Genomic DNA, 23,174 nt, shown 5'->3' on the forward strand with positions numbered 1-23,174 from the left:
GCATCGTTGTCACACTGGGCACAGCGTACCCATATCGATTTTCAAATTTTACTGTTTTAAAACTGTTTTACACTATCAGAGATATGATAACCAAACAAATTGAGGATTTTAATTCTTTTAGAATATTATTTGATTATTATTATACAATGTTAAAATTTAAAAAGCTTTATGTTAAAAAATTTTTGAAATTTACAATTTCCGGAAAAAATCAGTTTTTATAAAAACATCGTATCTTTTTTAATTTTAAATATTTTAAGTTAAAAATTTATGTGATGTCTTACTTGACTTCAAAGTTGACGCATGGGTACACTGTATCCAATGTGACAACTAATGGTTAAACTTATTATATTCTGATTTGTGTGTGTGTACGTGCCTGTAAATGTAGCAAAGTATTTTTTGTTAGTTTAATAATATTTGTACATTGTGCAACAAATGCGGAAAGTCGGTTATTTCCTGCGAATGCGGGAAATGGACGCATGAGTAGGCAATAGCCAATTCGCATGAGTATACATACCATTTTTTTTCATAGATCTTATATATTAATATATGCACCTTCTGAATAAAAACATGGCACCGAATTGAGATAGCTTGTCTTCTATCCTTCACAAGGAAAGAGACTACGCATGCGCGGGAAGTTGGGCGCAGTATATATTTGGACACAATGCAATGTATGATAAAGCATATAAATACTTAAGTAGAATATAAAATATACAAATATAATGTTTTTTCCAATAAATTTTTTATACATTGCATCTTCAGTCCATTTTGTTATTATAAAATTATACTGTTATTATAAAAATATACTAGGTTAGATGAATTGTAACCATGTAATGTATGCAGATGTCAAGTTGTTTACCATTTTAAATACATCATTTTACGCATACGTTTTAACATGTCAAGTAAAGAATAGAAGCATAAAAAAGATTTCTTTTTTTCTCTAATGATAAAGTCGCATCTATGTATATAAGTTCTATAATTTTTTGTTACCAAGTAAAGACAAGACAGTAACAGTAGAATGACCGGGTTTAGGGAAGGCCGGGGAGGTTGCCGAGAACGGAGACCTTCGCAAATAAAAAAAAATTAATTTTGTAGCTAATAAAATTTTATATTTAGTAATGTTTACCTTTATTGTATAGGATGATTTAAAACAAGAGAATTTTATTAGCGCACGGTGCGATAGCATACATCCCGGTACCACACATAAGGTTATATAGTTAATTCCCGATAATTCATGTCACAATAACACACGTCTTAATATCGCACAAAGTAAAAGCACGTTATCCTGACAACGCATAGCCTACATTTCGATAGCGCATATTACGGCAAAACACACCCCGATAGCACATTTGTTCTGTTCCACATGCATTTTCAACTTTCTACGCGGAGCGAGATCAACCCTCATGTGGGCATTTCCCCTACTTACGAAGCAAAACAACGTCCACGTTTGTACTATTCCACATAGGTTTTTGTATATTTTTTATACTAGTCTACATAAAACAAAATCATTTTTATTGTTGCTATTATAAATTCTTTTTCTTAAATAGGCATTTTATTTATGAAACTTGTTTTTATCATAACTTTTTAATAAAACATAAGCGATGGTTAAAATCTTGTCAAAATCACTCAAGAGGATGATCTTGATAACATATGTCAAGGTTATTGACTTTTGCAGGACCTAACGTTTGTGGTCATTTACCTTTTTTCTTTAACATATTAGAAGAGCTGATGTGTGATATCGGGATAATGTGGTTTTTATTTTGTGCACTATTGGGAAAATATGCTTTTACTTTTTGGGCTATCGGAAATTGACTAAAACTTTATGTATGCTATTGCAACGTACGCTAACGAAACCTTCCATTTACAAAACCATCTTTTGTTTTTAAATGTTGTATTCCTGATTTAATTTTGAGACAAATTTTGAGACACTTTTCCAACATTTTGTCTAAAGCTTAGTTTTGAATTATGATGAACAGAAATAGTTGTCGTGTTACGGGTCAAGTACAAAAGGTAGGCAAAGGTGATGCAACTCATTGTCAAACGCAAGTGCTTACGCAAAACGCTTGGTATAATCAATAAATAAATACATATATATGTATATATTGTATATATGTGTGTTGTGTGTGTATGTATATATATATATATATATATATGTATGTATAATTGTATATTTAATTTTAATTAAATTTTTAAGGAATCTACTTACATACGCAGGCACGCACGCACGCACGCACGCACGCACGCACGCACGCACGCACGCACGCACGCACGCACGCACGCACGCACGCACGCACGCACGCACGCACGCACGCACGCACGCACGCACACACACACACACACACACACACACACACACACACACACACACGTATGTACGTACGTACGTACGTAATTAAATAAATATATTCAGTTTTCTAATTTAAAGAAAGGACATTTAAGATCAAATTTCCAATATTTGAAATACTCTTAGTAATTGGACCATTTGTCTGACAATAAGTGAATTATATAATTTTATTAATTTTTTTGCTTGTTTAAAAATTTGCTGGCTTGTACTTTTTCGGTGATGGTTTTCTGTTTTTTTTTCTTTATCCGAAATAGTTGGAGAACATGTACCCCTTCCTAAACCTCGAAAGATTTACGTGAATAGAATTAGCACTTTGAAGTCTTCGAAGGCATCTAACAGTAAAGTAATTCTACCCTTGGCATCGCCTAGAACTCTGAGCATGAAGCGCGATAATGCAAACATTTCACTATACGAATATACAAATTCCGAACCTATCGGTGAACCATGCCGCAGTACTTCAATTGATGATATGCCATCTTCATTGAATGAATATAGTTTTGCTACACTCGAATCAAAAGATATATTAAAATCAAAAAACAAATATACAATTCTCAATAAAAATCAGATAAGCCAGCAGAAAGACACATCAAAAATCACAGACGATATTACAACCAAAGATGATGAATTATCAAGTCAAAATTTATGCTATGAAGTGACAAACAATGTTGATTTACAAAACTCTAATTTAAAAGAAACACATTCAAAATCTAAAGATAAATTTAATCAAAAGAAAAAATTGCAAGCTATTATCAATAATGTAAAAAATCATGAATCATTAAATTTGAATCTACACTTAAGTAATGAGTACCACATTGCGCTTAACTCTACCGAATTTAATGTATGTTCACCGAAATTGTTATTATCTGAATGTAATGTCGTTTCTAAAGAAAGCAGAAATAATTATTCAAAACAAAATTATAAAATGAAATCCAAATATATTGATTTATGTGATGAAAATAAGAACCAGTGTGATAATTTGTGGATATTGGACGATAATTCTTCGAGTGAGAGCGTGATGAAGTTGGAATTTAAGAAAACCAAGTCAGTTTGCATGACTGAAGAAAGGCAAAAATTAAAAGGCGAACAATTTTGTTATCGATTCACTCATCAAGGATTGATCAATGCGCAGAAAGAGACAATTTTTTCCATTGAGACTGGAACTGAAGAAAAAGTTCAAGCGGTGAATCCTGAAAAGGGTAAGGAATCGTGCACGGTGATTTCTACCATACCAAAATGCGAGCATCTCGATGCTATAAGAGAAAATGGTGCTTTAAATAATGTTGCGAAACATTACGTTATCGTGGAAGATATTGATGAATTGTGCGAAAAAGTTTCAAATAATACACGCGAAGAATTGAGTGGCGCAAAAAGTGCTAAACGGACAAGACTGATACGGAGTCAGTCTAAATCGCATGACTTCGAAATAGATACCTTAAAGAAGCAGAAACGATATTTTACCTTGCCTTCGGAGGACATCGTACACGCTGTGAACCTCAAGCTCCCTACACGAAATTCTGTTTTCTACTATCACGGAAAAAAGTCCAGAGCAAGTTGCGACAGGGCGTTGCACTGATCGTGGAGGAAATGCAGATGTAAATAAGGAAGAGTCATCCAGTGAAGTAATCACAGGTGCACGTTGTTGTAAAACTAATTTTTATTTTAACCTTTATTGTCCTTTCTGCATTTTTAATCCCTTTATTAAAGCATACCCATACAATACACTGACACAAAGAGTCTAGCGGAATAAAATCTGCTCCCACAGATATCGGGTTCAAATTCATGCCACAAGTTCACATCAATGTGATATAAAATTTCCCTAAATAATAACTTGATATCATCATTGTTTTAGGAGAAATGGAGCGAGAAAGAAAAATTAAAAGTCAATTTTCTCGAAAACGGCAATTTTGAAAAAAAAAAAAATGTTATGATACTATGCATTTCAATATTTAAGATAAAGATAAGATAAAGCTATTGTTTAAATAGATAATGGTAAATAGTATTTGTGTGTAATTAGTAACATGTTTACTCGATAAGATTAAGAATGAATAAATATCCATAATCAGAATATAATAACTTTCAGTCACATGAGGACTAAATGCTACCTACATTAGATCACACGTATCTATAGGTCTACGCGGTATAAACAATTTGTTGATAGTTTCCTTCAGGTTGGTCCTCCTAATATAGGTTATCCTTATAGAAAGAATACTCAAATTTTGAGTGCTTATACTCAATTTTTAGTTGTTCAAACACTTAATTTTGAGAATTAACTCTCAAATTTGGTTATATATACATACACTTTAATTTTGAGTGTTTACACTGAAAATTAAGTGTTTATAGCCAAATTATTTAAGTGTTTCTACTAAAAAAATTGAGTATTTATACTCAAAATTAAGTGTCTACACTCCATAATTAAGTATATACGCGCAATGACTAAATGTTACGCTGAAATTTGAGTGTAAACACAAAAGTTACTCTCAACACTTGAGTATGATACTCAATAAAAGAATGGAAAATCCTGAACCATCATTTTCAAGATTGAGCTATTTTCAAGAGTCAATTAAGTGATGTTAACTCTCATATTATGAATATTGCACTTATATTTTTTAAGCAAATGTAATAATTTTAAAGTATTACACATAAATAATTAAATCTTAGAAATTAAAAATATGTTTTAAATATTAAAACTGGAAATTAATGTTCTTTAACAATATGTTTATTATAAGTAAATTATACAATAATTATATATTATATATTATGTGCACCAAGAAAAAGATTAAAATATGTTAAAATAAAATATATTATACAATAAAATAATATTTAACTTAAATGTTTAAACATAAAAATCTAAGAGACCTATTTTTTATACGTGTGCAAATTTATGTTTAAGGGGTAAAACAACCTTTTAAAAAAAGTGATACTTTTTTAAAATCGAATATTGTCGAAGTTATAAGAGATAGAAGAAAAATTGTTTAATAAAAGTTTAACTGCTTGAAGACTACTTTAAAGTTATGAGGAAAAAATTGTTTGCTCAAGTCGTTAAATTTTTATTTAAGAATTTTTTTATCTCTTATATTATCCCTTGGGAAAATTTACTTTAAATGAAATTAAAGTTTTTAAAGTAACTCTCTAAATTTCTTAGAGTGAAAGGTCACTTTGAAAAAGTGAATTTTTACTCCAAACAATTGTGAAAATACTGCCAGTCTACATGGAGTGACATCTCACTTTTTATAAAAGTGAATATGTTTCACTTGAACTTTAGAGTGAATTTTTGCTCCATAAGAGTGAACTTTTCAATCGATTGAAGTGCAAGTATTGCTCAATTGGAATGAGCGTTTCACGTTTCTCGAATTGAATTCTCCTTCAATTAAAATGAATAAACCATAATCATACATAACCGCCGTATCTAAATGCATTCTGCAAAAGTATTACGTGGCGGTCCTCCACTACATCAGGCACTTCCGGCATTCATTCGCCAATTAGTGGCATCGTCGATAACTGGCCTACTTAGGCTTAACTCTCTCTCGGCAAAGGAAGTTAATTTTTGTTTGTCTTAATCGTGCTGTGGAGTGGTCTTTATGTAGCACGTCAGCTGCTCCTTACTTCCGAGAGAGTTAAGCCTCTTGCCCGCCTGTCGGCGGCGCCGCGCACTATCTGGCGGGCGAGCGCGGCGGCGCAGTAAAGTTACTCTTCAATTAGGAGTGAAATATTCACTCCAAGAAAACATTCATTCCAAAATAAAGAGTGAAAATATTCACTTCTTGCTAAAGAGTGAAATAATTTACTCTATATGAGTGAGAAGTAATTCTAATCGAGTGACTCGGTGTGTCACCCCATATTTCGAGTAAGATTTTTACTCTAAAGAATTTAGAGAGAATTTTACAAATCTAAGAGTTTACTAAAGAAATTTTTAGGTAATCTAAAGTATGTAAAAGATTAATCTAAAGTAATTTAAGGAATTTTGAAGTATGTATTCGCGTTTACATTTCGTTCGAACGGGTACTCGCTATAGAAAGATTAATACTATGACTAAGTTTGTGCGAGCTACAATGTTTCTGTAAGTGAAAAATACAAGACAGTACAATGTGGCAAGTGCCGCATGGAATCATGAAATTATTTTATAACTTCTTTTACTTTAACAATATATTCTATCTCTTAGAAAAATTTACTTAGAAAATCTTAAAAAAGAAAACCTTAAAAAAAACTTAATACTTTACTTTCAAAAAAACTTAAAAAATACGTAAAGTAAATTTGAACACTTTAAACTCAAATTTAAAGTGATCTAAAGAGTTACTTTAAGAAAAATTACATTCAGAAAAAAAACTTACTTTTTCAGAAGTTTGGAAAACCTAAGAATTGTACAAAGTAAATTTTGATAAGTTTAAAATTTGTTTAAAAATAATTTAAAAACAATAAAATTATAAAATTTCCAAAATTTACTTTTTACAAATATAGGTTTCTTATAAAGTGAGTAATTGAAATTGTATTAAATTTGTGTCTTCAATTACAAAATTTTTAATAAAATATTTAATAAAAGTAATTAATTAATTTAAATACCAAAAGTAAAAGTAAACAGTTTATCTAATAAATAGTTAATTTACTTAAAAAGTTAATACGCCTTATGTATGTCGTAAAAGTGATCATATTTATTTCTTCTTTTTACAGAAAAATAATATTGTATATAGTTACATATATTTTGCTTTTTTTTCTAGAATACGATTATGAATAAAAATAAATATGTATGTAATAGACTTATATAAATTAATATTAATAATATGAAACATAATTTTAACATTCAAATGATCATCATTGTAACGTAAAACTTTACTTCATATTGTCTACGACAGATACATACCATAACTTTTTGACGTCTAACTTGTCATCATCTGTGTCAAGTTGTCGCTTTATTCCCAATTCTGATTCGATTTTCCTGCACATGTAAATTTTAACCCTAGAACAGTGTACCTACTTTTTTCATCTCAAACGTCATACTGGATTATAAATGTACATAACTTCGCGATTATAAATGTACACAACTTACTCCATTTTTTTCCAAACATTAAACAGATGGCTGAAGTCAATATTATGCTTTATAAATCTCTTCGTCTTTTCGTGATAAAAACGATGGTATAATCCACAATAATATTAATTAACATTAAACATGTTAATAACACTGTTTGACAAAATTTTACTTTTTTTATAACACGAATGCGAATAGTCATTTTCGACGTATTTTTGCTTGTTGAATACGAATCCGTTGTCAAAAGTTGGCTATCAAATCACAATTTTAAGAAAAACGGCGACAAAGGAGCTAAGAATGACGATTTCGGGTTTTCACGCCATTTTTCTCAACATGGGAAAAAATGTATCTTACCGGGATAAAATATATCTTACCCTGATAGTACAAAGAGTTTCAGTTATGTTGCAGAGACGTTTCAATGTTTCAATTGTGTATCATCACATTTGTGTAATATTTCTGAGACTATCTTTTTTTTAAACATTACATTTGCAACATTTCTGCAATCATCTTGATTGAAACTTTACATTTGAAATGTACCTGCAACGTAGTATTTTGTAATATTACAAATACAAAACTTCTGAAACCTTTCATATGATATGTTTGGCGCACATTCTCGGCAACGCGGGTACAGCGCCAAAGAGCATTATGCAAGTTACGTCTCATGTCATGGCATCCTCATATATATGCATATAGGTGTGTTTATGGTAAATAAATATATAATTATACATAATTTATTTATAGTAAATATAAAATAAAGGTTTGTACTATTTTGTAAATATTTTGTAAGTAATATTTTGTAAATATTTATAAATATTTCATAAATATTTTTATAATATTTATGATATATCTTTATGATCTGTCAAATCTAACAAGGGGACCTTACGGGTCATGGAACACCGATTTTTTTTATACTTATAGGATTTGAAGATCAGTACCCAGACTTCAATTTCCTAAAGCAGTACGATGCGCTTCTCAAAAATACTCGAGAAAATCGATTTTGAAGATTTCCGATATCTGTAAGTACAGAAAATTTTAACCTATTGTCAGAGTCGCTCGTAGCCAAGCGCACAGAGCTCTAGTTTCGTAAGCGCGGAGTCGCTGGTTCGATTCTCGTTCTGGCCTCAATTTTTTTTTCATAAGTTAATAAAGTTTTTTTTTAATCCTATATCTTAACATTTATCAAATTGAAATGCTAATTAATTATTAAATATTTATTCGTTATTTTTTAAATAAAAATTAAATTGGCTCATGTAATACTGACGAGTAATGTCAAATGTATTTATTATTAATATATTTTATAACATACATGAATTAATAACTCATAAAAATTAAACAACCATTTTTATAAATATTATTTTTGTTTTTTATATTATTTTTGTATTTACTCGTAATCTTTTAAAAAGTATTTCATTTTCTTTAATGTTTTCCATTTTTTGTACCAAATTTTAATTTATTATAAATATTCGCATTTTCAATCAAGTAGTAATTAAAAATTAAAAAATGTTAATTTTTATTTATAAAATAACGAATAAATATTTAATAATTAATTAGCATTTCAATTTGATAAATGTTAAGATATAGGATTTAAAAAAAAACTTTATTAACTTATAAAAAAAAAAATTGAGGCCAGAGCGAGAATCGAACCAGCGACTCCGCGCTTACGAAACTAGAGCTCTGTGCGCTCGGCTACGAGCGGCTCTGACAATAGGTTAAAATTTTCTGTACTTACAGATATCGGAAATCTTCAAAATCGATTTTCTCGAGTATTTTTAAGAAGCGCATCGTACTGCTTTAGGAAATTGAAGTCCGGGTACTGATCTTCAAATCCTATAAGTATAAAAAAAATCGGTGTTCCATGACCCGTAAGATCCCCTTGTAAGACCACAAAAATATTTATAAAATATTTGGATAAATATTTGTAAAATATTCAAATAAATATTATAAATATTTTGTAAATATTTTATAAATATTGTGTGCTGTCTGGGATATAATTTAATTTTATCAAAAGAACAGAACAAAAACATATTTTTATAATTTTTATAAGTCACATGTTATTTCGCATATGTAAAAATCAGTAAAAAAATTGTTCATTTATATTTATACATACATATTTATATTTATTTATAAGTATTATTTAACTATACGTTTCATGTTTCTGACATCTATTGAACTGATCTATAACAAATATGTATTCATGAGCATCAAGTGTTCAATAATTATCGCGAAGTGCTAGGTTGCGTACGATCTTCGAAGTCAAGCAGTATCGACGGCGCGCCGGTTCAGAGTTGGATGGGTGACCGTAGAAGTTAAGCAATGCCAGATGTGAGAACGATGTTTGTTGAGAAACAACGTAAATTAACTTTTTTTTTTTTACATTATAATTATGTTATTTCAATATTTTCATAATAAAAGTGCTGCATATATAGGACATGTACCCAAAATATTTTCTAAAACATCAAAATAACGGCGACTTTTACTACCTGGGATAGTCATGTTCCCGTAATATTTCAGAAACGTTCTTGCGGATCAAAGCGGACATTTTGATATTACTACAACCTTACAGAAACATTGCAGAGACATAACGTTACTGCAACAGTTTCAACATTTCAGTGTTATGTCTCTGCAACATTGCAGAAACTTTTGTGTGCTATCAGGGATGTTTTCGTATTTTTATTTATAAGTTCTGTGAGTACTAATGGGGCACATTGGATCAAGGATCGGTTGGGCTCAGTGAACACACGATCCATTGCGCCACATATGAACCAATGTAACCCGCACATTTTATATCGATTTAGAATTAAGATTAATGCTTTCTTTTACTTTCTAGAACAAAGATGACACAAAATAGAGTTATTCAGAAGAGAGATCTTTTACGTTTTCAAATACTTAAAATACTATTAATAAATAATTAATAAAACTATTTTTTAAATTAGATGTATTTATCTTTATTCAAAATCGTATGATTAACAGTATCTCGTAATGATTCACTATGATTCATGCCCTGATCCACTGTGACCCATGCTGGGGGTACAGTGGATCATTTGACATAGTTTTGAAAAAATGTATACAGTAAAAAGTAGCTTACTGATATTAATTTTTCAACTCTAGAATATGTTATTATAAAAAGTATAAAATTATATAAAGTATAAACAGTAAACTAAAAAAAAGAAGGTTTATAAATACCAAAAATTATGGAGATATGTTAATTAAAAAAAAGTGATTCATTGTGCCCCACGCTCCCCTACTTAAAAAATTTTTCAATCACTTTAGATTAATTTTTTACATACCTTAGATTACCCAAAAATTTCTTCAATAAATTCTTAGATTCATAAAGTTACTTTTAGAAACATTAACTTAATTTAAAGTAAATTTTTCTAATGGATGTTTTAAAAGATAAACATTTTTACAATTTTATAGCAAAATTTAAAAAAATTGGTTACGTCTATTCATTTTTTCCTTTTTCTTAAGCTATCGTTTTTTCAACTCTTATTTGTCAAAATAATTATACTTTTTAAAAGATACCTAAAATCCATTTTATCCCGATTCTAGATTTATAACTTTTCAGATTATTTTTGATTAAAGTTTAAAGTGTTCAAATTTACTTTACGTATTTTTTAAGTTTTTTGTAAAATAAAGTACTAATTGTAAGTTTTTTTTAACATTTTCAGAAGTAAATTTGCCCAAGGGATAATTTTGACGATATTTGACTTGGAAAAACAGTACCGTTTTTTTCAAAGGAGTGTTTTCACCCCTTAAACATAAATTTGCGCATGTACAGAAAAATATGTGTCTCTCAGATTTTTGTGATTAACAACATATTTTAAAGGCAATTAAATTGGTGCCGAACTGGTTATGATATTTTTATTGTAAGTTTTATTAGTTCATTCATTGAACAGTGTTTTTGAGTATTTTTTGAGTGCTTTTTCCGTAAGGGTTAAGATATAGGTAAGAATATAGATTAGGTTGCGCGGTATAAACAAGGCCAATCACTATTTAAAAAAAAACAAGTAAAAATCACAGAAGACTTTACTAACGAAACAATACTTCGATTAGACCCTCAAAACTATTTTTATAGCAGAGTAAAATAATGTATGAATAACGACTAGAAATAAAAACGAATGAAGGATGGAAGATGAAGTTATGTCTGAAAGCATCCGCCGATCAAAGTAGTGCATGGTGCAGCGTCACCAGAGTAACTTTTATATTTTTCACTATGTTGTACACATGAAGAAATTGAGCAAAAAAATATGTTATAGAAAATGTTCTAAGGAATATTTGTGTTAAATATGGTTGGTGTGAATCAAAAACCTCAAAAAGTATTTTTTTTTGTTAAAAAATGTTTTTATCTTAATTTTTGTCAACAAATTTTTTTAATTTTGGGAGAAAATTGTCTCACTGATATTTATAACATTTATGTTTTTCATCAAAATTGGTCAAGCCGTTTCGAAAAATTGATTACTTTCTTTTTATTTGTTTCCCTCTCTATATCTACTAAAATAATAGAAATATTAAGTTATTAGTTAGAAAAATTTTATATCACATTAATGTGAACTTATGACATGAATGTGAACCCCATATTTGCGGGGCAGATTTTATGTGCTCATTTCGCTAGACCCTTTTTCTCCAAATTTTTTTGTCGCTTATTTAAATTTTATAACATTTTAGAAAAACATTTCAAGATTGGAACTAACGAAATTCATAAAAATTAAAAATATATACAAACATTACTAAAAAAAGGGAAAACACTTTTTATATACCAAAAATTTGGGCTGTCTTCAAACCACTGAAAGTCGGCAAACATCATCGTAGAAACAAAAATCGAAAAGCATCTTAAAGGGATGCTGAGCTACTTCTCAAACTTGATCAGGGTCGATAATGTAGAGTCATTCGTGCACATTATTAATAAGATTTCATATATATTTCTTTTATAGATTTGGAAATTTTCCAGAGTTATAGTACATACATTAATATCAATTTGTGAATTAGATTTTATATCGAGAACGAATACTTATCGACTTCTTCCGAATCCACACTCACACATACATGAAATTTTCAGATACATTATTCTCTTATACCAAAGCTTCTAGCTCATTTCTGAAAGCACATTATTATTCGTTCCTGTAATGACAACGGTGCTTAACAATTACCCTGTACGTATAGAGTTTTCAAAACTTAGTGCTGCAGGTGAAAGTCACGAGACAACTACACAAAAGTATAATTTTTTAATTTCTTTTACATGAAATTCTAATTATCCACCCTTTGTTATTGTTTATACTTTAATTTTGGAGAACGATTTACAATTTTACGGAATCAATTAAGAGCAAAGCGTATCCAAAAATAATTAGCGTTCAATCGGTAAAACAAATGACTCCAGAATCCCCTTAAAACTTGAAATGTAAAAAATTGCATATTGTATGGGTTTTTATTTAATTCAATGTATTGTTGTGAAGAAAAATTCAGTCACACCGCTAAAGCAAAGTTTTATAGTACGATTACTCCCCAGTAATAAATACTAACGTTCATGGAACAGAATATTTTTGTTTCATGTGTGTTTCTTGGAATTAACGAAATTGCTTAAAACGCTTTTTCAAAAATTTTTTTACACACTTTTTCTAACTTAACATTTTTCTGAAAAATGACGTTTACCACCCTTATCAACATTATCCAATGTGCAATCGTGGAGATTGCCGGTCGTATTTTGTACATTGTGTGTATGTCACAACAGAGTTAATCCATTACCCAATGAGCACAATAATGTTTGAAAAATATTTTTTTTTGTGTTTAAGAAACATTTTTAAAAACATTTTAAAAACATTTAAATAATGGGATAAGTCCCCCTTTTCTCGTGAAAAAAATGTTTGAAAGCTATAAATTTAAAATATGTAGTACATTTATTCTTTGATATTTGAATATTTTTTACCATTTTTTTCCAAACATTGAGAAAGATATTTTTAGCAATTATTTGCAAATTTGTACGGGCGTACAAAAAAATATCGGCACATTGTTGCCATAATTAAAAAAATTACGTGCAGCGAAAATTCAAAAAATTATTCTTTTATATATTTTTTTAAATATAAACGTAGTTCATAAGATAAAAATTGATTGTAAAAACTGCAATTTGAAAAATAATTTGACTTTCCTCGCTTTCTCTTCGTGATTTTTTCTGTTAGAATAATTATAAAGTTAAATTTTTACTTGACTATAGGTCTGAGAAGAAAAAAAATTTATTTAATTAAAAAAAAATTTTTACTTAAGTAGGAATAAGTAGCCGGTTCTAACTACGGGGCTCCGAGAGAGGGTGAAAAGCGGGTGGTATTTGTAGGGAGGGGGGTTGACATCACGGGGAGAGGTGATGTCACGCGGGAGGGACGTGACGGGGAGTGATATGACGGGGATGACGTCACATAGGAGGTGCGGGGATAACGTCATGAGAGGGGGGAGTCACGCGGAGGTATCGCTTATTAGTATAAACGTGTCAAAATAAACAATATGCGAAATGTAACTTGATATAAACATAGATAAACCGCGGTGATATGCGACATGGGAATTGCAATTTGATATAAACATTTTATAAATTTTATTTAGAGCGATATGTTTCTTCCTGTCGCGGCGTTATCTCCCACTTAGCGCTCTTAGAGGTAGCGGCTCGTTATAAACAAATTTTTTTACTGCACGGAGCGCCGAACCGTCGGCAGCTAGTAATTCTAAACGATAAATTTATTCGACAGCTCTTTGAAGTAGCGGATAGCTGTAAACAAATATCGATAACCGTATCTTTAAGCGGTTCGATCTGAAAAAATTAGCGAATGTTTATTGCGACAAGGAGTGCCGAACTTTTGGTAGCTAGTAATTCGAAACGTTTCTTCCTGTCACGGCGTTATCTCCCCTCTTAGCGCTCTTAGAGGTAGCAGCTCGTTATAAACAAATTAGCGAATGTTTATCGCGACAAGGAGCGCCGAACTTTCGGCAGCTTAAATTTCTAGATAATGAATCGGCAGTGAGCGCCGAACCGTCAGCAGCTAAAATGTCTAAACATTTGATTGACATTTATCGTCCAGTAGCTCTAGCTATGCGGCTAGCTATGCATAACTATATATAAACAAACGCCGGCCCCTGTATGAAACAAAGGACAAAAATTAGATGTTTGTGGAGGAGATAAAAATTAGATATTTTGTGGAGGGGGATGAAAAGTGAGATATTTTGTGGAAGAGATAATAAAATATAAAAAAAACCCGACAACGTTATTGCAGTCAATTGGTGGAATACGAACGATAAAACTTTAACAACGTTACCGCAGCAATCGATTGGTGTGAGTCAGACTGTAAAGCTTCTGAAAAAAGAAACGTGCAAGATGAACTATTACGTTCCGATTCAGCAAAATGAAGTGTGCGATAAACCGTAAGTATTTGTAACTTTAAATTTCTTTTCAGCAATTTTCTATTTTCTTCTACATTTATTTGCATTTTCTATAACTCGCATTCTTTTATATTTTTACAGAACGTTATCGTATCCACGCTATACTACTCGCATCCTGTGGAGGAGATTTGCTTTAACATCCACTGCCTACAAATATTTGGATATGGGAATCAGCGTAGAGTCTGAGCCTTTTGTGGAGATGATTCTTGGTGATAATAAAGGCAATGGGATACTGCTGTCACGTGACATATAGATAATAATAATCTAGAAACGCATGGATATTGAGCGACTCCTGCAGTCAACCACTACATCGCTGTGGATTAATAATTTTCTTATAGAACTCGTCAAATTACGTAACGAGAATGTCGTAAAATTCACTTTAGATAACAAAATTATGTATATAAAATCATTGACCGTGCAATTTTTACTAAACCTTGAAGATGTTATCAATAATGCATACTTTAAGTTGTCGTAAGGATAAAAGAAAAATATAATCGATTTGTAAACTGCTTGCAGCAAAATAACATTCATAATAAGTGCGATGCTGTAAAGCTATTAAATGAAATATGTGTAAAAACTTCACTCATAGATTGCGAACTGATGGCTTATGCATCAGACAATATTCTATATGATGCTTTGTATAATAAATAAATATCTATTTGTATAAACGGTTTAAAAAGACGTTTTAGAATTATTTTTTCCTACCAATAATTTCCTAATTTAAGAATTATTTTAATTACTAAAATGGGGAAGAGAAAATATATATGGGGGAATAAAGTAAAGTAAAAACCACGACGCTTGTCATTTGTCAGCGTTATTGAGTCGATGCCACGGGACAGGATTTCGAACAATGTAGTAGGAGAGTTCAAATCCATCTCTGAGCGCGGCAAATTTCTTAACGATAAACTTTCCTCCAACGATAAAACTTTGCATCGAACGTTGGTACGGACATGATTGTTACTGTTGAAAAGACTGTGATCCACATCGATGCATCGTAGATTTTTATATCGTCTTGAAATCGTTTTGGAAGAAAAGTGGCGCCGTATTTAGGTGATTTTGCGCACAACGTTGGTCAACGGGTTGTACTGAATCACATGATCGTGTATAATGAGATAGCACGCCGTGGTGTTCGCGGGCACGTTTTCTCTCCATTCAAATTCTAAGCGTACGTCCATGGTTGCGCTCTTGACCGATTCGTTTTGTCGAAAGCAATCGATAATCACGAATGGACCATTATGTCGAAACATAGTGACGGATTGATTCGGCTCAAAATAATCATATATAATAATTTTTACAAAAATGTGTACGTGTCGTACAGAATCGACCATTTGTTTTTATCAAAATCCAAATTCAGATCATCAGAGTTTCGCTTTGATTAATTGCAATGATCGAATCGGCTCGTGTTTTCAGACATGACATTCTTCCGACTAGCCTGTAGAACGAAAACTACGTATCCAGCCTTCTCGAGCTGAGTAGCGGTCTTGATGGTCCACGAATGTTTGGTTGTGCTTTGCAACAAAGGATACTCATACAGATCCCAAGAGCGAAATGTCATGCTGATGTATTGCCCGCTTTCCAGAGCACGCAACATCGATAGTTTATTTATTTCATTCAGTAGCACGTGCGGCATTCGCTACTGAACTTTGAATAATTCAATCTTTGGCTTTTTCAAGTGTGTTCCCGGACCGCAAAACTGATATCCAGGGATATGTAGCTCGAAAGGAAGCGCGTTTATCAAGCGATTTAACAAACCACAACCCGATGGCATTCGCTACAATTCTTTATCAACGGTGTGGGACCGTTGAAATCAGGAATATTAGAGAGATGTGATAACAGCGCGAATATCTTTGCTACTGAACGATTCGCGGTTTTGCGTGCATATAAATAGACGTTCGATCCTACCTTTTTACTTAGTAGAAAATGAGGTTCGTACGACAACTGTTGGCGATACGCGTTACAAATTACGACGACAAATTGTCACTGATGGGTGACGGTGGTGAGAAGCCTAAGCATGGTGAAATGCTGCCGAGTACTATACGTGCAATTATTTGCGGACCCTCGAATTGTGGTAAAACCAATGTCATCATAAGCTTGTTGGAAAGTCCGCACGGCGTACGTTTCGAGAACGTGTACGTGTACTCGAAATCGTTGCAGCAGTCGAAATATCGATATTTGGAGAATTTGTTAACACCGATCGATGAAATTGGCTACTTTACATTCTCTAATAACAGTGACGTTATTCCTCCGAGCGAGGCGCGTTCAAACTCAATCTTCATCTTTGATGACGTGGCGTGCGATAAGCAAGATACAATAAGAGAATACTTTTCAATGGGTAGACACTCAAACATCGATAGTTTTTATCTCTGTCAGACGTATGCTAGAATACCTAAACATCTTATACGTGACAACGCGAACCTATTAATCCTGTTCAAGCAGGATAATACCAATCTGAAGCATGTATACAACGATCATGTGAATACCGATATGACGTATGATGATTTTTGTACATTGTGTCGCGATTGTTGGCAGCGTGATTATGGATTTCTAGTGATAGACAAGGATAGTGAGCTTGCTAACGGACGATATAGAAGAGGATTTAACGAGTTTGCGATACCACGGAACGATTAGTCGTTATCGATACGTCAACGTTAAACAAACGTCAACATGGCTGAAAAGAAAGATATACGCGAGCGTGAAAATATCGCAAAGGAGATTGAGAAAACGAGTGAATCAATCCGAAAAAAACATTGTGCCTTGAAGACCGGTAGGATCGAAGAGGATATCGTGACTAAGAGACACTTTGAACCTCTCATTGAACCGCTGCAAAAGATTGTTGACAATTCTAGTACACATGCAATAAAAGAGGAGCCTCGTGACGATGATGTTGAAACGTCGTTTGTTCAGAAGGATACGATAAAGAGTAAGATAAAGAGAAAACGAAAAAACACTTCGATGGATCACACCTTAAACGAATCGTACAAACTTATGCGGTATACATTAAACGACGCGGTAGATTTGCCATCGATACAGGATGAGTAGCATCAGCATACGTTAAATGATGCAATAGATTCACCAGCGATGGATTCGCCAGCAATAGCGTCCACGCCGCGTATGGTTGTTGTACAACCCAAGTCGCTCGAAAACGAAGATGTTTTCGAAACGACAGACGATTCGTTTGCAGCAATCGTTCAAAATCGTTTGCAAACACCAGAGGGTCGAAAAGCGTTGTCGCAGCACTTTGGTCCGCTAGGTTAAGAGTACATCGGAGATTTCCTCAGCGGTCATGGTGAAAAAGAGAAAATTATAGATATCGTTTACGGTGTTTATTTGGGCAAGGATGGAATGATGCTTAGTAGTAAAAAGTTTGACGTGGACAGCGAAGATAACATAATTGTCGACGGTATGCGATACGTTGGCACACCGGGTCTTTACGAACTAATCTTTAAGAGATATCCCGATGATTCCCTCTACACAGAAAACGATAAACGAAAGTACAAAAACATATTGTTGGTTACAAACGCGCATAAACGAAATCACGTTTCACACGGTCAATTATTGAGCAACAAGGGATATAAGTATAAATATATAATTGCACCGTTATTAAATGATAAATTTACGATTGGAAAAGGATTACCTAACGTTGCGACATTAAATGATAACGCGATTGATTACGTGCACTGGGATGATCCCAACGAGCTAGTGGATCGCTTACGTTTGCTTGAAGCTTCGCGTCAAGCTGGTCACAATGCACATGATAATGAGATGTTGTCAATAATTGAGGAACTTCGCGAGGCTGGCCTTATTATAAATTAACATGAAAGAACGTGAAACAAACGTAAAATGAACGTGAAACGAACGTAAAAGAACGTGAAACGAACGTGAAACGAACGTAAAAGAACGTGAAACGAACGTAAAAGAACGTGAAACGAACGTAAAGAACGTGAAATGAACATGAAAGAACGTGAAACAAACGTGAAAGAACGTAAAATAACGCGAAAGAACGTAAAAAAACGCGAAAGAACGTGAAACGAACGTGAAAGAACGTGAAACGAACGTAAAAAACGTGAAATGAACGTGAAAGAACGTGAAACGAACGTGAAAGAACGTAAAATAACGCGAAAGAACGTGAAACGAACGTGAAAGAACGTGAAACGAACGTGAAAGAACGTGAAACCAACGTGAAAGAACGTAAAACGAACGTGAAACGAACGTGAAAGAACGTAAAAAAACGCGAAAGAACGTGAAACGAACGTGAAAGAACGTGAAAGAACGTGAAACGAACGTGAAAGAACGTAAAAGAACGTAAAGAACGTAAAAGAACGAAATAAATCATAGTGTAATTTCATCGCGCGCGTTATTACTTGATCGATAGTTTGCAAAACATGAAATCATTGAAATTCAATAGACGCGTTGGTTCAGAAAGACTGCGATTCGTCGAGGAACTGCATGCTCCAGCAAGAAGAAATTTTCCACAAAGACGTGTTATAGTTCGAGGATACGACGACTTGTGGCAGGCTGATATCGTTGAGATGCATCCGTATTCGCGTTTCAACAAAGGCTATCACTACATACTCACTGTCATCGATGTGTTGAGCAAGTATGCGTGGGTTGTACCACTCAAGAGCAAGGGTGGAAGCGAGACGGCTAACGCTATCGCCAAGATAATTCGAGAGAGCAGTAGACATCCGAAAAACTTGCAAACCGATATGGGGAAGGAGTTTTACAACGCCGATGTACAGAAACTCTTGAAAAAACACGATATCAATCATTATTCTACGTACTCTGTAATGAAATCGGTCGTTGAGCGATTCAATCGCACGCTGAAAAACGACATGTGGAAACAGTTTACGTTCAACGGCAATTACAAATGGATTGATATGTTACCGCGTCTCGTGTCTACTTACAATACCCGAAAGCATCGAACAATTGGCATGCGACCCGTTGACGTAACGCCCGCGGTAGCTGAAAGACTCTTGGCTACAGTATACAACGCTATAAAGATTGCCGGTCCGGCGAAATTTAAAGTGGGTGACTCTGTACGCGTAAGCAAGTACAAAACTGTCTTTGAAAAGGGTTATACACCAAATTGGACAACTGAGGTGTTTAAAATTATTAAAGTACAACGTACCAATCCCGTAACTTATCTACTCGAGGATTATCGCGGAAAATCTATATCTGGAGCGTTCTACGAGTACGAATTACATCGCACGACTCATCCGGATGTATTTTTTGTGGAAAAAATATTACGCAGGAAGGGTGACGAGGTCTACGTAAAGTGGTTGGGATTCGATGGATCACACAATTCATGGATACACAAAGACAATATCATTTGATTCATATAGAAAAAAAAAACGTTTATTTATTATAAACATACAAAAGTACAATGTATAAAATATACAAATAAATTTTTATGATATATAATAAAGAGTATCTTTATTATTCCTTCTTCCTTATCCTTAATATATAATAGGTATAAAAATCTTTTTTCGTATGAGTTTTAGATATATAAAAATATATGTGAAATATAAAATACGAAGACGCAGAAATATAAAATACATAAAATATGTGTAAAATGTATAATATATACAGTATAAAATGTAAAACTACAAAAATACATGTAAAATGTAAAATACATGATATAAAATATACAAATATGAAATACGTATTTAATACAATATATTACAAAGGTATCCGCCTATGTCCCCACGGCAATGTCTCAATCGAATCCGGCACGAGATATCGTTTGTCATCGTACGGGCTCAGGGCGATTTTTTTTTCAGATATCGTGTATACTTCATGTAACTTTGATCGTATACATGATTGGCGACGTGTCATTTCGATTTCTTCACGGAGACAGCATGTATAATCATCGAATGTTATAGTTCGCGCGACGACGCTGCTCTTGACACCTTTAGCCTTTTTGGTGTCTTTCTTCCCATCCACCCTCTTGCATACATTTTCGCCCTGAGTCCAACAAACTCGATCATTATCGCACCGTTGTTCTCATTCTTCATCAGACCCGGCACTTTTTTATTTTCAAGAGGCATACCGTACGCATTACCGATCGGATAATCGCTGGTATCGAATCTTGTAATGTCACGTTTTATATTTTCATAAATATTCTCACACTCGACATGATATATGAGACTGTCGGTGTCGGTATACATTACTTTGCATTTGTCGCGATACAGTGGTAGCATGTACTCGTGGTGAAATTCATACAAACAGATTTTAGAAATGTCAAGTATATACATTCCTACGTAGATCGGCTTGTTGAATTTCACCTCGAGATTACGCAGTTCGATAGCGATTAGGTTCTCTGAAAATACGCTTCTACTGTGAAAATTAGGTTTTGCGATCATTGCCTCCGCGCCGTACCGTCCGTCCCATTTCGTTAACAGTTTTACGTCAACGTGATTGCGCACATTCTCCATAGTTTTCCCGAATACCGCATTATTCATAAGTTTATATAAATTTTTTTCGAAATCATTTTTTGCAAGGGTTCGGAATTGTGTGTTTAATTCAATATACTTGCGGAGCCATGGAGATTGTGCGAATTTTAACACGCGGTGTATTTGTGTTACGCGGAGAGCATGACGCATGCACTGTTGCAAGTTGCGATAATAAATGATGTAACGCTTCTTATCGCAAACAGTTGCAAGCAATTTCTCTTCTCGCGTACCAGGCGGCTTGTCGCGCGTCGGACAGAACGGTAGATCGGCGTGCGCGTCGTGAAGATTTTGAGGATACTCGAGATCAACCTCGAGAATGTAACCAGTTGGTGAATCCGGAGCGATTGCGTTCACGTTAAAATTTAAGATATCTTCAACCCATTGAAATTTAGCGTAAGGCAAAGGTTGGCACATTGCCCATCCGTATAAATTATTGACGTCAAAGTACATCAGGTACGATGACGGTTTAGATGAGTCATACGACTGCATGTACTTATTATTCGCTTGTGCATATCTACCTGAACACTGACTTAAACTTCCACGTATACCGCGCTCAATGAACAATATCATGTCAATGTCTGTGAGTAGTTCAAATGTAATTTTAGTATTTTTTAGCATTGCGTCCCACGTATATCCGGGGAGTGTATAATAATGTGCAGGATCGAGACCATAACTTTGAATACATGTGTCACGAAAATTTTCAAAAATGTCAGCTAATAACAAAACATCTGTTTTTAAATATAAGTCACTGTATTCACCTAGCGTTTGAATGGAGAATCGCTTCCAAACATTCTCAGCGTGCGCGTAATCGCTCTCGGACACCGTATCACCGGTCAGGCTACTGTAAAATGATTCGCGCGGCGATAAACACGTGTCCTGCAACTTGTCCGCGCAATCCACATATTCATAAGGAAATACACCCTTCCGCGTTAATAAACTAAATTCTTCAGTAGATAAATTTGAAAATTCTGAACGTAGAATTTTTAATTTATCGGTATTGAGATATGACGCTAATTTATCAAGACTAGTGTTAAGAAATCTGAATGAATCTATGAATCTTAACTGGACATGTTTTTGTGAATCTTCTTCGGTGGTATCTTCAACGGTTTTGGTAAAAGAAATGTACTTTTCTTTTGTGATTGGTAGTAAACTAACTCCACCTTCAAACGCGGTTGCTATTTCCTTTATTATAAAGTGTGAATCATAACCTGATAAATTGTGGAAAACTATTGGAATGTAATATGAATTTTTATAATTCAAATTGCAATTTGAATGTGCAGGACCACGATATTTACCGGTTAAATGGCAATGATCGCGCACTCGCGTATCATCCGGCGCGAACAAATTATTACATATATGACAATGTGTCGCGTTATGATATGCCTCCCACTGTTCTTTTGACAATGGAATCATGGGAACATTGGCGGATAAACGCGTCTTAACAATATGTGATAATTCTTCTAGCTGTTTTGTAAACCACGTGACGCAATCAGGATCGCGACGAAATCTATACACGAATAACGTATCGTCAAATGAGCATTGTACGTAGTATCCAATGCTAAATACCTGATGGTGTTGGTATTTGTATGATGTTGATTCTTGCTCCATGTTAGATTGCGTCTTCTGCAGCACACACTCCAAATCGGCATATACGATGAAGGGTAGCCGCTCCTTATGTTTGGGATTACGGAATTTCAACCACTTGTCTTTTTCACTCGGTAAAAGTATTGCGCAGTCGTTCATCTGATTACAGTCCGCTGCGTGTGATTCTAACTTTTCCTCAGAACTAAAGTAATGTAGGCATCTGTGAATAATAAAAGAAAAAAAAAATTAATTTACTATTATTTTATAAAAAAAAAATTTATAAACATATTTATAAGAGAATTATTATTTACCGATCACAAATGTATTTTTTGTGTTCCTTTTTACTCAATTGTGATCCCAC

General features: G+C 33.2%; 1 protein-coding gene across 1 annotated transcript in view; it reads left to right on the forward strand.

Moving 5' to 3' along the window:
* Positions 1-23,174, forward strand: part of LOC105832213 — a 275,864-nt gene that overhangs the window by 175,837 nt on the left and 76,853 nt on the right. Inside the window, 2 exon segments of the mRNA XM_036292296.1 lie at positions 2,596-3,854; positions 3,856-3,970. Coding sequence (XP_036148189.1) covers positions 2,596-3,854; positions 3,856-3,970 — 1,374 coding nt within the window.

Source organism: Monomorium pharaonis, chromosome 9, assembly GCF_013373865.1.
Source record: "Monomorium pharaonis isolate MP-MQ-018 chromosome 9, ASM1337386v2, whole genome shotgun sequence".
Lineage (NCBI taxonomy): Eukaryota > Metazoa > Arthropoda > Insecta > Hymenoptera > Formicidae > Monomorium > Monomorium pharaonis.